The following is a 13952-nucleotide window of genomic DNA, read 5'->3' as shown; positions in this document are numbered from 1 at the left end:
AACCTGTATTTATCACAAGCGAGATTGCCATTGCATAATTTTTTTTCTTGCATTTCATCCCTAAGCTGTCGTTTTGTGTCTCCTCCAATTCTACACAAAGGATAATGATCTCTTAAAGCTGTTATTTTATAATGAATTAAGTGCAGAAAGGATCACCTTATGGAGCACCAGCTGTCCTAAGAATGGGTCACATAAGGACTCAATAGAAAAGACAAAATTTTGGTTTGCACAGACCAGGGGCTGACAAGATTCATAATACTCACTAAACTACATTTTAATATTTTATTATTTTTAAAACTCAATTCTAAATAGCACAATCATTTATTTTGTACATACACATTTATTTTTGCCATATTTAGCCACTGAAATCTAAACTGTACTCTGGCTGGTAAATCTGTCACCAGTACATATGTGGAGCTCTTTTGAAGAAAACCGCATAAAAACACTGAATGGACTTAGCAGCAACCTAATGTTGCTTTATTCTCTTTTTAAACAATCTCTAGAAAAACAAATACATGAGTGGCATGAAAGTAGTTTTAATTAATTTGGTTCAGCTGAAAAGACCTTCTCCTTCTATGTTCTGCCTCTTTAAGACAACCTGCCCAATGACTTCTGTTCAATTCAGGAACACAACATTTTTAAAAGTTTGCTACCGACTTGTCAAATTACATACAATTTACAGATGATAAAAATATTATAAAACAAAATATGTCTTCACTTCTTAAAAGTAAACATTTGACAGGGCTGCATAATATTTGGAACACAATTCATAACAGATTTTTTTAAATTTACTATTGCAATGACAAATATCTATAAAATTAACCACCATTTCCCTCACTCTCCTCCATCATCACAATGTTCAAACCTATCTGTCTCAGCCGTCTGATGTAGGTCACCAAGATCTGCATCAGTTCTGGGCATGAAGGACAGGGAAGGTGCAAGTGGCCAAATCTTTTACTGGCAAGCAGGCTTGATGCACAGAACCTGAAATATAACACCCTGATGAATATTGCTTCCAAGCAGACCTTCGCCAATTGCAATATTACACACAGTGATGGAAAACATGCCTATGTCATTTATTTACTTCTCCCAAACTCTTACAAGTGTAACAAGGTTACTTTCTCCACCTGTAAGTGTTATATTTGCTCCCAACCCACCCTAAGATGTTTCAGGCATTTGATTAAGCAAACTTAAGCAGGCTAAATGTTTCAGTTTAAATATCAGCACTTGCTTCTATAGGAACTAAAGAGCTAATTTTGACGTGTTGCTCACTAATAAATGGGAGGGAGGTAGAGTGAGGAGTCATTTTATTATCACAATAAGCCAAAGAGTTAAAGATCAAATAACTCTGTTTCCCTTTAGATTGTGACAGCAATGGTGATGCCAGATTCCTAGAAATAAATGAACCAATCAACCTACCAGAAATTGAAATCGGCCACCCCCCACAATTACTAAAAATTCGTAATAAAGGAGGTCATCTAATCACAAAAATATTACTTTCCTTATTCATGTTGCACATAGAAGCTCTGAACTCACCAAATCTCAGCATGTACATTAAAACACTTTTTTGGAGATACAGAAACAAAACTAATGCTTGAACAGATTTTTGGTGACCTTTACAACCATATCATATATAGATCTTAAAGGCCAAGATTCAAGCTCAGATGGTAATGGGCTCATTTTGATCATTTAAAAAGAAAGAAGAGTGAGGAAAATATGGGTTCCATGTCTTCCTTACAGAGATTTTCTTTCATGGATGAATATGAATAATCTTACAATTTCACCTGTGAAATTCAAAGCTACTACTGCTACGTAGTAATTGGGAGGATGAAAAAAAGTTGGAATCAACCCAAATGGGAATCAGCAGGTCAACAAGATGGGAATAATCAGTTTCAGATCAGTGCATCTTTGCAAAAAAAAAAAAAAAAAAAAAAAGATTAAAACTATAAAACAACCTTCCTGAATCATCCGTGCTTCAATACTGCCTCAGTGAGTCTTACAGCGAAGCTCACATGTAGCCTCTGATTTACAAGTCACAGACCTAAACAGCGGTGCTCATGCTCAAAGCTGTATAGAAGTGTAAGCATAATTTCTGAACGGGAATAATTTAATCCAGCTGTGCAATGCGTCTCTGCATTAAAGCTACAATTTTATGCTCACCATCAAAATGCTCCCCGAGAGTTATATTTAGACTTTATACAGCCGTTAAGGCCCCGTCGGCCTCGCCAAGCCCGCAACCACAAAAGAGGAGAAACAGATCCTTTCTGCTCCAGCTACCACAAAGTTTAGCATAAAGTCTCTTCAGCGTCCCAGCTGAACCACAGAAAAAGCAGCAAGTCAAAGTTTTAAACTAAAATCTTAGCTCTGCAGCATGGAATAAGTCGACGGAATGCAAACATATTCAATTATGGACAAAGTTTTGTGTTTAATGCAAACAAGAAAACCAGGAGGAAAAGGCAAAACACATTCCCATCCCCTTATAAGGGAACACTGTGTCCCAAACAAACAGTGCAGCGCTGCCAAAAGGGGCACACAGCGGGATGGGAGGAAAAGTTGGCAGCGCTTGACCAACTGGCCGTCTTCTGGATGCGTTCCATTTCCTTCCGATTAGTCTCAACCCGCACCTCCAAACAAACATGCAACCAGCAAAAGTTCATCATCTCTCTGGCTGAGGGCCACGGCTGTCCCCGCGTCCGCAGCAACCCCCCTCCTCTCTCTCTTCCTCCTCCTCACTGAGTACAAGACAACTCAGCAGAGATTCTGACTACAGCAGAATCTCTGCTACAGCAGCACTGTCCTCGAACGGTTCCTCCAAACCGCAGCACAGTAACAGAGAAAGTGAAAGAGTCGGTGAAAAGGAAGGAAGGGTGGAAGAGAGACGCACAGGAAAACATGACAGTTGAAGTTTACGACCGCTGCAAACTCTATTGCAGAGAAACGATGGGAAAAGTACCTATAGAAGAAGCAGTCGCAGCACACCAGCACCCCCATCCAGCCAGCGATGAAGCAGAGGCGAGGAGAGGATGTGGCGTTCCAACAATCTGCACCGTTTCAGCTCCCGGTCGATGCGCCCGGTTCTGCAGACTGGGCTACAGGTGCACCAGCTCCGGCGCGGGATCATCCGGCTGTCGGCGTCAACGCACGTCACGCGGGGAGAGGACGGCCAACACGCACGCACAAAAATAAATCATTCACAAAAGCAGACGCAAGTCTCAGTGCCTTGCTCTTTCTCCCTCTCAACCAAATACTGCAACCGCCTGGCTCACTTTCACACTCCTGCTCCCTCTCTCTCTCTCGCTCTCTCCTTCACTCACTGGCTCTCACTTGAAAGGCGGGAAGATTAGCTTGGCAAACAGAGTCCCATAAACAAACCGCTGACTCTCGGGCAGCAGCGGGCACACTGCAGAGGAGACAGAAAGACAAGGCTGCTATCTCCAGCATCTGGGTACGTCCGGGACCAGGGCTGGAAGTCCCCAGCACCACTTAGACCAAACACAGTCCGCTAAGTAGAAGTCTGAGTCAAATCCGGTCCATACCTCTAGGGACGTTTAATCAGTGCAACGTCTTGATCTTTCTACACTCAGTAATACGTTACAGTTTCAAACGCATGCAGCTAAATGTCAACCAATATGAACAAGGGAGTACAGCTGCAGGAAAGCACAGGATGTAACCTTCTTGGTGCATGTATACAATAAGCATGACGCTTCATTCACACAATCCATGCAGAGGTGCAATATGGGAGGGGCCAGCCTGGAGACAAGCCCCTCCACCCCCCAAAAAGTAAGCCAATCGCTATAGAGTTCTCTACCCCTGGCTTGGGCAAATAAGGTGAAGGACACAATGAGCGATGGGCCTTGCGACATCATCCTCCACTCTCCCTGCATCATTAAGGAGAAGCAATCACTCGCTCCAGTCTTCTTGATTTGCTACAAACCCTTTAAAAAAAAAAAAAAGGACTGCAGTGTACAAAGTGCCGTAAGCTGATGTAATCTAAGACTGCAGACCCAGCCAATCCATACGGACACAAACAAGGGATTAACGGCCGAGACGACCTGTGCAGGCGAGCGCCGATGCTCGGAGTCAAAGGGACCGACTCTCCCTCTCTGCCAACGGTGACGACTCGTCACAACCTGACAAGGAGAAGACAGAAACGGGCAGCAGTCACCTTCAAAGGGCAGCTGTTACATAACCACTGCGAGGGGACCGACTCTCGGCTCCCGGTTTGTCGCAGTTAGAGAAACCCGGATCTCTGGGTTCAGTGGGTAGATGCAGGAACCTCTCTCTAAACTAGAATGTCCTGGAAAACTTAATTTATCTCACAGCTCCAATGCAAAGAGTAGAACTTATTATATAGCTTCATTAGAAACAGAACTGCACATTAAAGTTGATTTTTTTTTCCCCCTGTCAATTTGGGCTATTGTAGCTTGCGTCTAAAAAAGATCCAACATTGAGTTTCACAAAAAGATTCAATGTTACATAAAATTTTTCAACCTAGCAATAGGTTTGTGCAATAAGGGAGGGATTGGTACTTTCAATGTAGTGAGAGACCAAGTCCTGCTGGAAAATCAAACCAGAATCTCCATAAAGTAGAAGGAAGCATGAAGCGCTCTGAAATATCCAGCTAAACGGTGAAGCTGACATAAAAGACCAAGTGGAGAGATGATGTTCCCAATCCTGTCAAAACCCTGCTTCTTGTGAACCACATTGTTGTCTTCCACTCAACTTTCCATCAATAAACTTGGAAACAGGACTCTGAACTGCTAACTTCTTAAAATGACTCTTCCAATGTAGCCTCCTTTTGAAGGAGGTCAATGACTGTGTGCTGGACAGCTATCAAATCAGGAGGTCATAAACATTTTAGTCTTTATTAGATTGAACGAGAAACTGAATTTTGATTTTTTTTTTCTTTATTTTAATTTGCTGCAAGCTAAAATCATCAAAATTTACAGAAATTACCAGTTGGAAACAGTTGTGTATAACAAATCTCTACATTATGAGTTTCCCTTCTTAAATTGAATAAGATTCATCTTCCTCTATTTCTTCTTTTACTGAGACTAATGCTGCTGCAGTGGATCACTCGGTGGGATGGCAACAGGCTCTCTCTGGAACTTTCTCGTCTTTTGTTTGCTTAGGAAGACAAAGAGCTGCAGCATCTGATGACGTCGTGTCTTCCTGTACGCCACCTCCACCTCGGCTTCCCGCTGTTCTCAGGAGACCCGTCTCCAGGGGCTTCAGAAAACAAGCTGCCCTCAGCTTGCAGCACACGGCGCTGCATGGAAGCACAACATAATGGCACACAATTTGGTAAATGAAAGCAGAAGGTGGAGAAAGGCAGATCGAGCGACACCGCCACTCCGGCACTTTCCGCTGAGTGGAGGAGTGAGCGATGGAGCTTGGCAAACATCAGCTCCCCTTTGTGTTTTTGCACCTGAGAATCAGGATGTGGCCGTTGCGAGGGACAAGTGCAGCGGAAAGCAACGTGCCCAGAAACAAGGGAGTGGGGAAATGGAGGGCCGTGGGGAAAGTGTACGGAATGAAACCACCAATAAATCAAATGTCACTTTCAACAATGTGACTGGCGATCTTTCGGATCTCGGTCAGCGTGCTTTTGTCTCGACTTCCTCAAGACTCGAGTCTTATCATAGAATCCAGACAAACAATAAAAAGCAAGACATTTGGAGCGATGGCTTATGTAATTGAAGGGATCTTTCCTCCAAATGTATCACTTGAACTGAGAGCAAGAAGGGAAAAGAGCAAAAATAAAAAATACAGAGTTCATCTGGGGAGAGACCCAATTTGTGACGGGCATTAAAAGCAGAAGAATGAATGGAAATTGTTACTATTATTTCAGCAAGAAGTGGGTTAGGATGTTAACTGGAAGAGAATGCAGGAAATTTCATTTGCTCTGCTGTACATCTGGAACCACAGATGTGCTACAGTTTAAATCTCAACTTTAACAAAACGCAGAGGCTCACTCTGTTTCTAAATCATGACCCCATCTCCCCCATGCTGAATCTCCCAGCATTTCTGCACTAACAACAATGGTTCAGTTGGCAGCCTCTTGCACTGAATAGCAACAACACAATGGCAAAGTTGCTGGAGCTCAGTGAAGATCTGAGGGACAGGACAACAACTTACAAAAAAAATAAATCCTTAATTAAAAAAAACAAGAAAAATAATCTATAACTTCATGATTAGCAGAGGTGAGCCAACTTAATCTGGAGCTGATAGATAAATCTACAAGCATTCGCAGAATAATGCGTTTTAAATCAGCAGTAGCAACAAGGATGCAGTTGCTTAGCTATAGCTACGATGACCAGAGGAATGTTTGCAAGTATAAAGGAGCGCACTGAACCACCATGGCAATGGTTTTATGTCCTTATTTGAACCGAACGCATGCTGTACAAATTTTAAAAAAAAAAAATAGAACATTTGTATAATGCTGCATAAATAAGCTCATTTATACAGCTTAATTTAAAATCCTAAAGTCAAACTTGGATGCAACTTGGGTTCCCAAAAATGGCAATAATGACAAAAACAAGGTGAACCGATCAGAATGCGTCGATTTTCTCTTGATGAGCTCTGGTCAGTAATAGTCTGGTCAAATACAGAAATATCTGAATTTATTTTACTTTTCATTAAACATATCAAAACCTAAGGTGAGAGTTTCACCATGTTTGCTGATAAGCAACATCAGCATGCACTTTGATTTAACTGAATAAGAATTAAGTTAAAGCAATCTTAATAAAAATTGAAGGTAGGTGAATAAAAAAAATCAACATGTATGTAGGACAATCTTATAATTTTTTCATTTTCTGTTAGTCTGAAAACTATATCAAATATTCTGCAGAACATTTTCCTGTTTTGTGTGTCGTATCCCTTAGGGAAAAAATAAACAGGAAGAAGTGTCTGTGTAAAAACATTAAAAATCATGTCAACCTGGAAAAGCCTGACTGCATTTCAACTAAAATATCACAACTGAGGTGAATGGATAGAGGGTTACTCTGAAACCAACAACAAAACAAACAAAAAAAACACCAATCTAAGATTATTTCAGTTTAAGCATTAAAGTTTTCTAGCCTTTCATATGAAAAATTAGACATAAAAACGTTGTTTTGTTTCTCATCATCAGTTCTAGTAAATCAAGAAAAAATTGGCTGATTTCATTCACCATTACACAAATCGGTAACTTAATTTAGAAAACCTTTCCACAAGTACTCATGTCTTTGGGAAGCGTGGGTGGTTAAACTTTTGGCCGGGAGGTGTAAACAGGAAGTGGAAAAGCAGAAGAACAAGAAATCGTTGGGCTCCTTTTCCTAAATGGAAGAGGGGAAACAAAAGAGTAAGCCCAGCCCATTAAAGCGAGACAGGCAGGTTTCTCCCGATCCAGTCCGTGGCTTGAATCACAACAGAGCAGAAGAGGATCATGGGAAGATTTTAAGACTCACTTATAGTAAAGTTTCTGACGAGGAAAATCAGAACATGCCAAGAGACATAAGTATTATTCTAATAAATAAAAGTATCTACTTCCAATGGTTGCACTATGAAAAGTAAAAATAAACAAAAACCATATTTCATCCGATTGTTATTAAGGGAACAATAGGAGAGACATGCCGCTATGAATGAGTCGCACCTCATGCCTCCGTGGAGAAAGAGACAGAAACTGATTTACGAGCTTCGGACATGACAAACGCGCCCCTTCCCCTCACCTCCCTCCTCTTCACCCCGCAGGTCCACACCAACAAGTTCCCGCTGCTCCACATTACATCACACTCACCTATTTAGCGTGTACGAGCCGTTCCTCTTAAACCTCATCCTGGACGACAGGAAGCGGATAAAGAAATCCAGAATTGACGGCGTGTCCGGCTTTGGCTGCTCGCGGCTCGGAAAGAAACGAACCCACGCTTGCAGTAAACCCTCCGTGGACGGACGCGGAACAATACTCTTTGCAGACCCCCTCCTCTCTCTCTGTCTCTCTCGCTGCTCAGACATCCACTCTCTCCTCCTGTTTGCTTCGGTTTCCCCTCAGTTCAGTTTCCGCGGGGCTGGGTTATTGAGTGTTGCATTGTTGCACGTAAAGCGACGCAAAACGCGGCGTTTTTAACCCCCCAAAATATTATCTCCCCCCCCCTAAAAAAAAGTAAAAAGAAACTTTAACTCCAGCCCGTCTTCTGGCATCCAACAGACATGAAGTAACGTCTGAAAAAAAAAGGAAAATGTGAAGTCACGAGTGAGCATCTGCTTGATGGAAACCCACCATCGATGCGCCTCTGCTCCATTCAGGCTCCTGAGGAAAGCTCATGTTTCCCCATCTGAGGAGCTATTTATACGCCCAGTATCCTCCCCAGGCTGAACACAAAGAAGACGCCACCAGCCCAACACGCTTCTTATCAACGCCGGTAAGGTGAGGCAGATCTGAGGCTAAGAGATTCATTACTGCCCTTTAAATCCCATCCAGGACTGCGCGTATCTTTGGAATGCAGACATACTTTACAGGTGGAGATTTGATTAAAAATGTGATTAAAATGAAAGTGATTATAATCTAACTGCAGGTACACTGAGTGCTTCCTAGAAAATTAATGTGTTAATGTAATAGAACATTTTAGGAAGCATCAACCCAGATTATTATCATTATTATTATTATTATTTTAAAATCGGCATAAACAATAACAGACCCTCTGCAAAACAACTAAAGCAGACAGAATATCAGGTTGTAATTAAGACGTTGCCAAAAATCAACAACAAACAAACAAAAGAACTCGCATCATGAACACACATGCACGGATCAGCCTTTTCCATGCCAATTTTAACAGAATCCATCTTCCCTAAAGGACTAAAATATAAAATTGCTGCAGGCACTTTAGTAGAGAAAATGATTAATGGAGGGAAAAAGTGAAGATTTTGCACTTTCCCATGTCAATGCAGTATGTTTTAGGTTTGATCTGCCAATTCTAATATGAAAAATCTGCAGCATGTTTCCAGATTTAGAACTGCTCTCTCTATCAAACAGGAATGATAGAATAAAATACAAAACGATCCCCTTTTGTGCATTTAAACATCTGTTCCTACCTTCTGTCTGATTTTTATTCAACTCAGAAAAATGCATCAAAGTAAATACTGCTGCTTGGTTCCCCTATTGTCTGAAAATGATGGGATTTTTAATGAATATATTTTTCAGTGTTATTTGTCGGTCACCAGTCAGAGTCAAACAAGGGGAAAGTGAATGATTTGAAACCATTTGATTAATTGGTGCTTTGCTAATTCTGCACTATTTGCATCTCTTTTCTTTCTGGATGAAAACTAAAGAGAGAGAGGACATAAAAATCCCTTTAGAGCAGCAAGATGTGAGTTTTTTTGTGCACAGTTGCACTCCTACAGCTGCATGCTGAAGTGCTTTATGCAGAATCTGTTTAGAGAACGTTTGCTGCTTCGGCTGGATCCGATGTGTGCACACAAACTACGTCTAATTGAACAGTAAAACCGGTTTGAACGTATTAAAATAATCTGAAAGCATGAGAAAGATGAGGATCGCAGAGAGCCAGACCACAAAGACAGAGTTCACATGGACCGTTTACCAAGCAGCTTGCTGAGAAGGAAAATGTTCCCGGTGATGAACTCCTTTCCACATTAGTTCATTTTTTTTATTCATAAGTTTTAAGATAACATTTAAATGAATGCTGTTTTTGTGTTTCTCTTTTGAAGAACCACATCATACTCTGGGTTGTTTTGAGAGTTTTAAGTTTGTGCTTCACAGTAAAAGCAAGCTGGCACCAAAAGTGCTGATGAGTTGCACTGCTGCTGCTGGTCAGCCACTGCAGAGTTGCACAACAGCCAGGAGGAGGAACATGATGATGATGATGGATGAAGCAATGAGAACAGAAACCAGGGTTAAGCTGCCCTTTGAAGCAAATAATATACATTAGGGCAACCTTGGAGTGAGAAATAAGCTAACTCACAAGCCCAATTTTGTGCATATTTTTTTCTATTTTCACAAACTATTTACTGTGTTTTTGCTTATGGACACAATGGATTTTAAAGACAAGGTCTAAACTAGAAACTGCTTTTAATCGACAGCTGTGAATGGGAGAAGACAACAGTGAAGACACCAGAAGGTTCAATTAGCTCCGTTATTAGTCCAGTTCAATTCTGCTCGTTATGTTCATTGCTAATATTTTGCTACTTCGTCTACACCTTAATTGCCCATGATTTAATTAGGTGATTTTTGTCTTTTCAATCATTGGTCTAGTTCTTTCCCAATTCTTCATTCACGTTCCCCCATTAAACAGTAATCTGAGGTCTTTACATCAAGTATTCATAGCTCTCGAGCTTTTGTTCCACGTTTTGTTCTTACAACCACAAACTTCAATGTGATTCATTCAGATTCTATGCCACATGCCAACGCAAAGCAGTGCATAGTTGCAAAATGGAAGGGAATTGATACATTTTATTTGATTTTTTCCTACTTAATTTCATTAAGTTAAATTTTTCTTTTACATTTCTTGATTATTAATTTGACCAAATAAACTGAAAAGTATGGCATGTATTTGTATTATGACTTTACATTAAAAAAAAAAATTTGCCTGACCTTTCAATTTTCTCCTATCAGTGACCTGAATTCATCTAAATAGAAGCTGTAAAACATGCTTGTCAATCAAGAGAGTGAGACTTTTACATGCAGGGTGAAAAAAAAGAAAAAGAAAATCCAGAATTTTCAAAAGTTAAATCTTCAAAAACCAAACATTTGATTAATCGACAGAACTGATTTATCACCCAGACCTACAAATATGGTTTTTTGGTCAAAAGACACTGAAATTTAACTTGTGGGTTACTTGCAATTCACTGTGTAGTTACAAATAACTGCACATTAACCAGAATCACACACACATTAACCCCCCACCCCCAATTCCACCGTTAAAACATGGTGGTGATGACATCATGCTGAGGGAATGCTTTTATTTTCAGCAGGGACAGGACAATTTGTCAAAGTTCATGGCAAGATTTGAAGACTGATGAAGACTACCTTTGTCTAATTAGGCTGAGCCTGAACTAATTTGCAGATTCTAGATCAGGGGTCTCAAACTCCAGTCCTCGAGGGCCGCTGTCCTACAGTTTTTAGATGTGCCACAAGTACAAAACGCTGGAATGAAATGGCTTAGTTTCCTCCTCTTTGTGTAGATCAGTTCTACCAGCCTTGCTAATGATGTAATTATTCTATTCAGGTGTGGTGCAGCAGAGGCACATCTAAAAGTTGCAGGACTGTGGCCCTTGAGGACTGGAGTTTGAGACCCCTGTTCTAGATCCATAAAGCTGAAAGAGACAACAAATTCAAGAAAGGTAGGATACAAATCACAACCACTTTTCAGATTTAAACTTAAAACTCTCAACAATTAATTTGTCTATTTATCCAGACTAGAAGGATAAGATGCATTAATGCAGAGAATGAAATAAAGTGTCCACTGACTGAGCTTCCATCTTTGATTTGCTCTGAACGGCAGAGAAGCTTCCAGAACACGGTCAGAGTTGGCTGCAGTGTGGCTGAGAAACAGATCTGCTCCCTCCGCTCCACCTCAGGCTTTCCAGGAATACATTGAGAGCCAAAAGCTGGACCGCAGTGTACAAACGCAGCCTATAGTGAGGCTCCGGCAGCTAGAGTGCATGCATGATGAGAGGCCAGCTTTGGAAAGCTCAAACCGCTGCAAGTGCCAAGTTCCCCTGCGTAAAACAGCGGCGATGCCGACGCTCCCCTGCTGTGGCTGCCAAAAAAAAAGATACAGCTTATGAAACCAGCAACATGTGTAGATTATACTGTTTAATGTATATTAGCTTTTTGCTGCCAAGACCTGGGTCCACTCCTAATAACACAAACAACAAGTAAATTCACAGAGCACAGCTAAGATGGGGCCAAACCAAGAGGTGCAGCATAAAAAGACTCGTATATACGCCCAGGTGGAGAGACGCCAGGAGACAGGCAGTCTGTATGCGTCAGCCTGCTACATTAAGCACAACATATACAGTAAACAGCGGACACCACAGTAATGCAGTTCAAACAGAGCTTCCATTCTTCACAGCTTGCTTTGGCTGCACCACAAAGCTGAAATAGCCCTGCTGGTATCCTGGAGCTCCATGAATGGCTCCAAAAAGACAAAAAAGGTAAAATATTAGGCCTGCAGAATCTTGTGGGGCATTATCTTTCAAGATCTAGAAAGGTTCAGTTTTAATTGAAATGCCACCTGACAGGGGAAATGAAATGTAACCCAGCCAGATGAATTTATCACTTCTTAGGCATCCTGGGAACGTGAAGACCAAGCCAGCTTGAACCCTCTGTAGACAGATATCATCACTGACATTTATGCACCCACCAGGAAAATCACGCTGGTGCTGAAGCATGACTTCAGGTGGAAGCATGACTTCCACCTGAAGTCATGCTTCAGGTCCTGCAATCAAAATATGTTTGTTGCAATATGCATCTAAACAAACTGGAAACATTGTCAAGAAGATTGCTTCATTTCACAAATTGAAGGAATGCAAAAGGAGCCCTGACCAGGTACCGATTTCAAAAACTGTGCAGTACATAAACATACGTTCCAGTAGGCCAACAATTATGCGATAGAAACATTTTTATTGGTCTTATGTAACTTAATTTTCAAAGAAACTGAATTTTGATTTTTCCATTAGCTGTAAGGTATCAAAGGAAGGGGCTTTGAATTTAGCTTTTGGAATTAAGTAAGCAAAATAAACATTTCAATGACAGGTTTAGAACTGTATGGGTTCAAGTACTGTCTTTAGAAAATAATCTGAACAGATAAGTCATCTTCGCACACATTTTTTAAACCGTTAAGTACATCAAAGTAAAGTAGTTGCTGAAAGGTTCTAGAGGGAGTTTATATTCTACTTTTGCAGCCCAATAAAATGTTTACTGGCCATTATAACTATTTAGAACCTGCTAAAATATTAATGATGAGACAGTGACTGTAATCCTGACTGCAGTTTTACAACCCCTATGATGCAATGAGAAGCGCTTATGTTGAGGATTATGAGACTATGGCGCCACCTCCTGTTGTTTAGGAAAAATGCATTTTGATTCTGCTGTGGTTAGAGGGCAGGAAGTAATGCTAAACGCATTTTATTCTTTTTGAACTAAATGTTTAATTTCATTTGCAAAAAGACATAAAAGGCAGACATGCTGGCCATTGCTGACGTCTTCTTGACTGGCATGCAGTCTGCTACTGCCGGCATGTAAACAAAGACTCAGCACTGGTGATGAAGTCTGAAATTATAGGGTGAGGACAGATCATTGCATTATAAAGGATGAAAGAGATGAGGCTGAACGATAAACCCTCACAGACAGAGCTACTGGTATGTAAAAAAAAAACATTAACATGAGTAATGCAGAGGTTTGAGGTTGAGGAAAATTCTTAAGATGATGATAATGGGACAAACAAATATTTCACCAAGTATAAAAGAAGTTACTTTTGAGTGCCGTGTGAAGGAACGGAACCGGCACAAAGAAGAACGGACCCATTGATCCACCTGCCCCAGGCTGGTGGTAGACTGGTGTTGCTGGTTTAATACTGCAGCAGCTTGATTCGGTCATGTGATACAAGAGCCGACAGAGCCCAGTGAATGCTGGGAAGGCCTGAGAGCCATGATTATGCAACACCCAGATCTGATTTCATGCCCAGTGGTTCTCTCCCTTCCGTTCCGGTCATTTTCTTTATCTTTCCATGTCTGTATTTCTCCTGCAATCAGTGACCTATCCTTTCTTAACCCCCTTATAAATCGCTTTCCATCGTGTTGGGACTCTCCTAAACAGTAAGCAGAGTGCACAACAAGTCCAACTAGAACAGTAGAGTTGCCTCTGGTAAAAGCTGATCAGTTTTTCCCCCCCAAGAAAAGCAAACTTCACTTATCATGGAGAGTCTGGAGATGTGCTGCCCTCTAGTGGTAATAAG

General features: G+C 41.1%; 1 protein-coding gene across 3 annotated transcripts in view; it reads right to left on the bottom strand.

Moving 5' to 3' along the window:
- Positions 1–13952, bottom strand: part of mob2a (MOB kinase activator 2a) — a 62755-nt gene that overhangs the window by 27925 nt on the left and 20878 nt on the right. The window contains exon 1 of one of the 3 annotated variants that reach the window (XM_028037867.1): positions 7778–8007. The exons of 1 other annotated variant lie outside the window; for it this stretch is intronic. In XM_028037867.1, the coding sequence (XP_027893668.1) occupies positions 7778–7992 (215 nt within the window). In that variant the 5' untranslated portion in view covers positions 7993–8007. Of the gene's footprint in view, positions 1–2953; positions 3251–7777; positions 8008–13952 lie in introns of those variants that run through there. One more of the 3 variants, XM_028037884.1, reaches the window with a different exon arrangement.

This window comes from Xiphophorus couchianus, chromosome 2, assembly GCF_001444195.1.
Source record: "Xiphophorus couchianus chromosome 2, X_couchianus-1.0, whole genome shotgun sequence".
Lineage (NCBI taxonomy): Eukaryota > Metazoa > Chordata > Actinopteri > Cyprinodontiformes > Poeciliidae > Xiphophorus > Xiphophorus couchianus.
The sequence above is the reverse complement of the archived record's forward strand: the minus strand, read 5'-3'. Positions and strand labels throughout refer to the sequence as shown.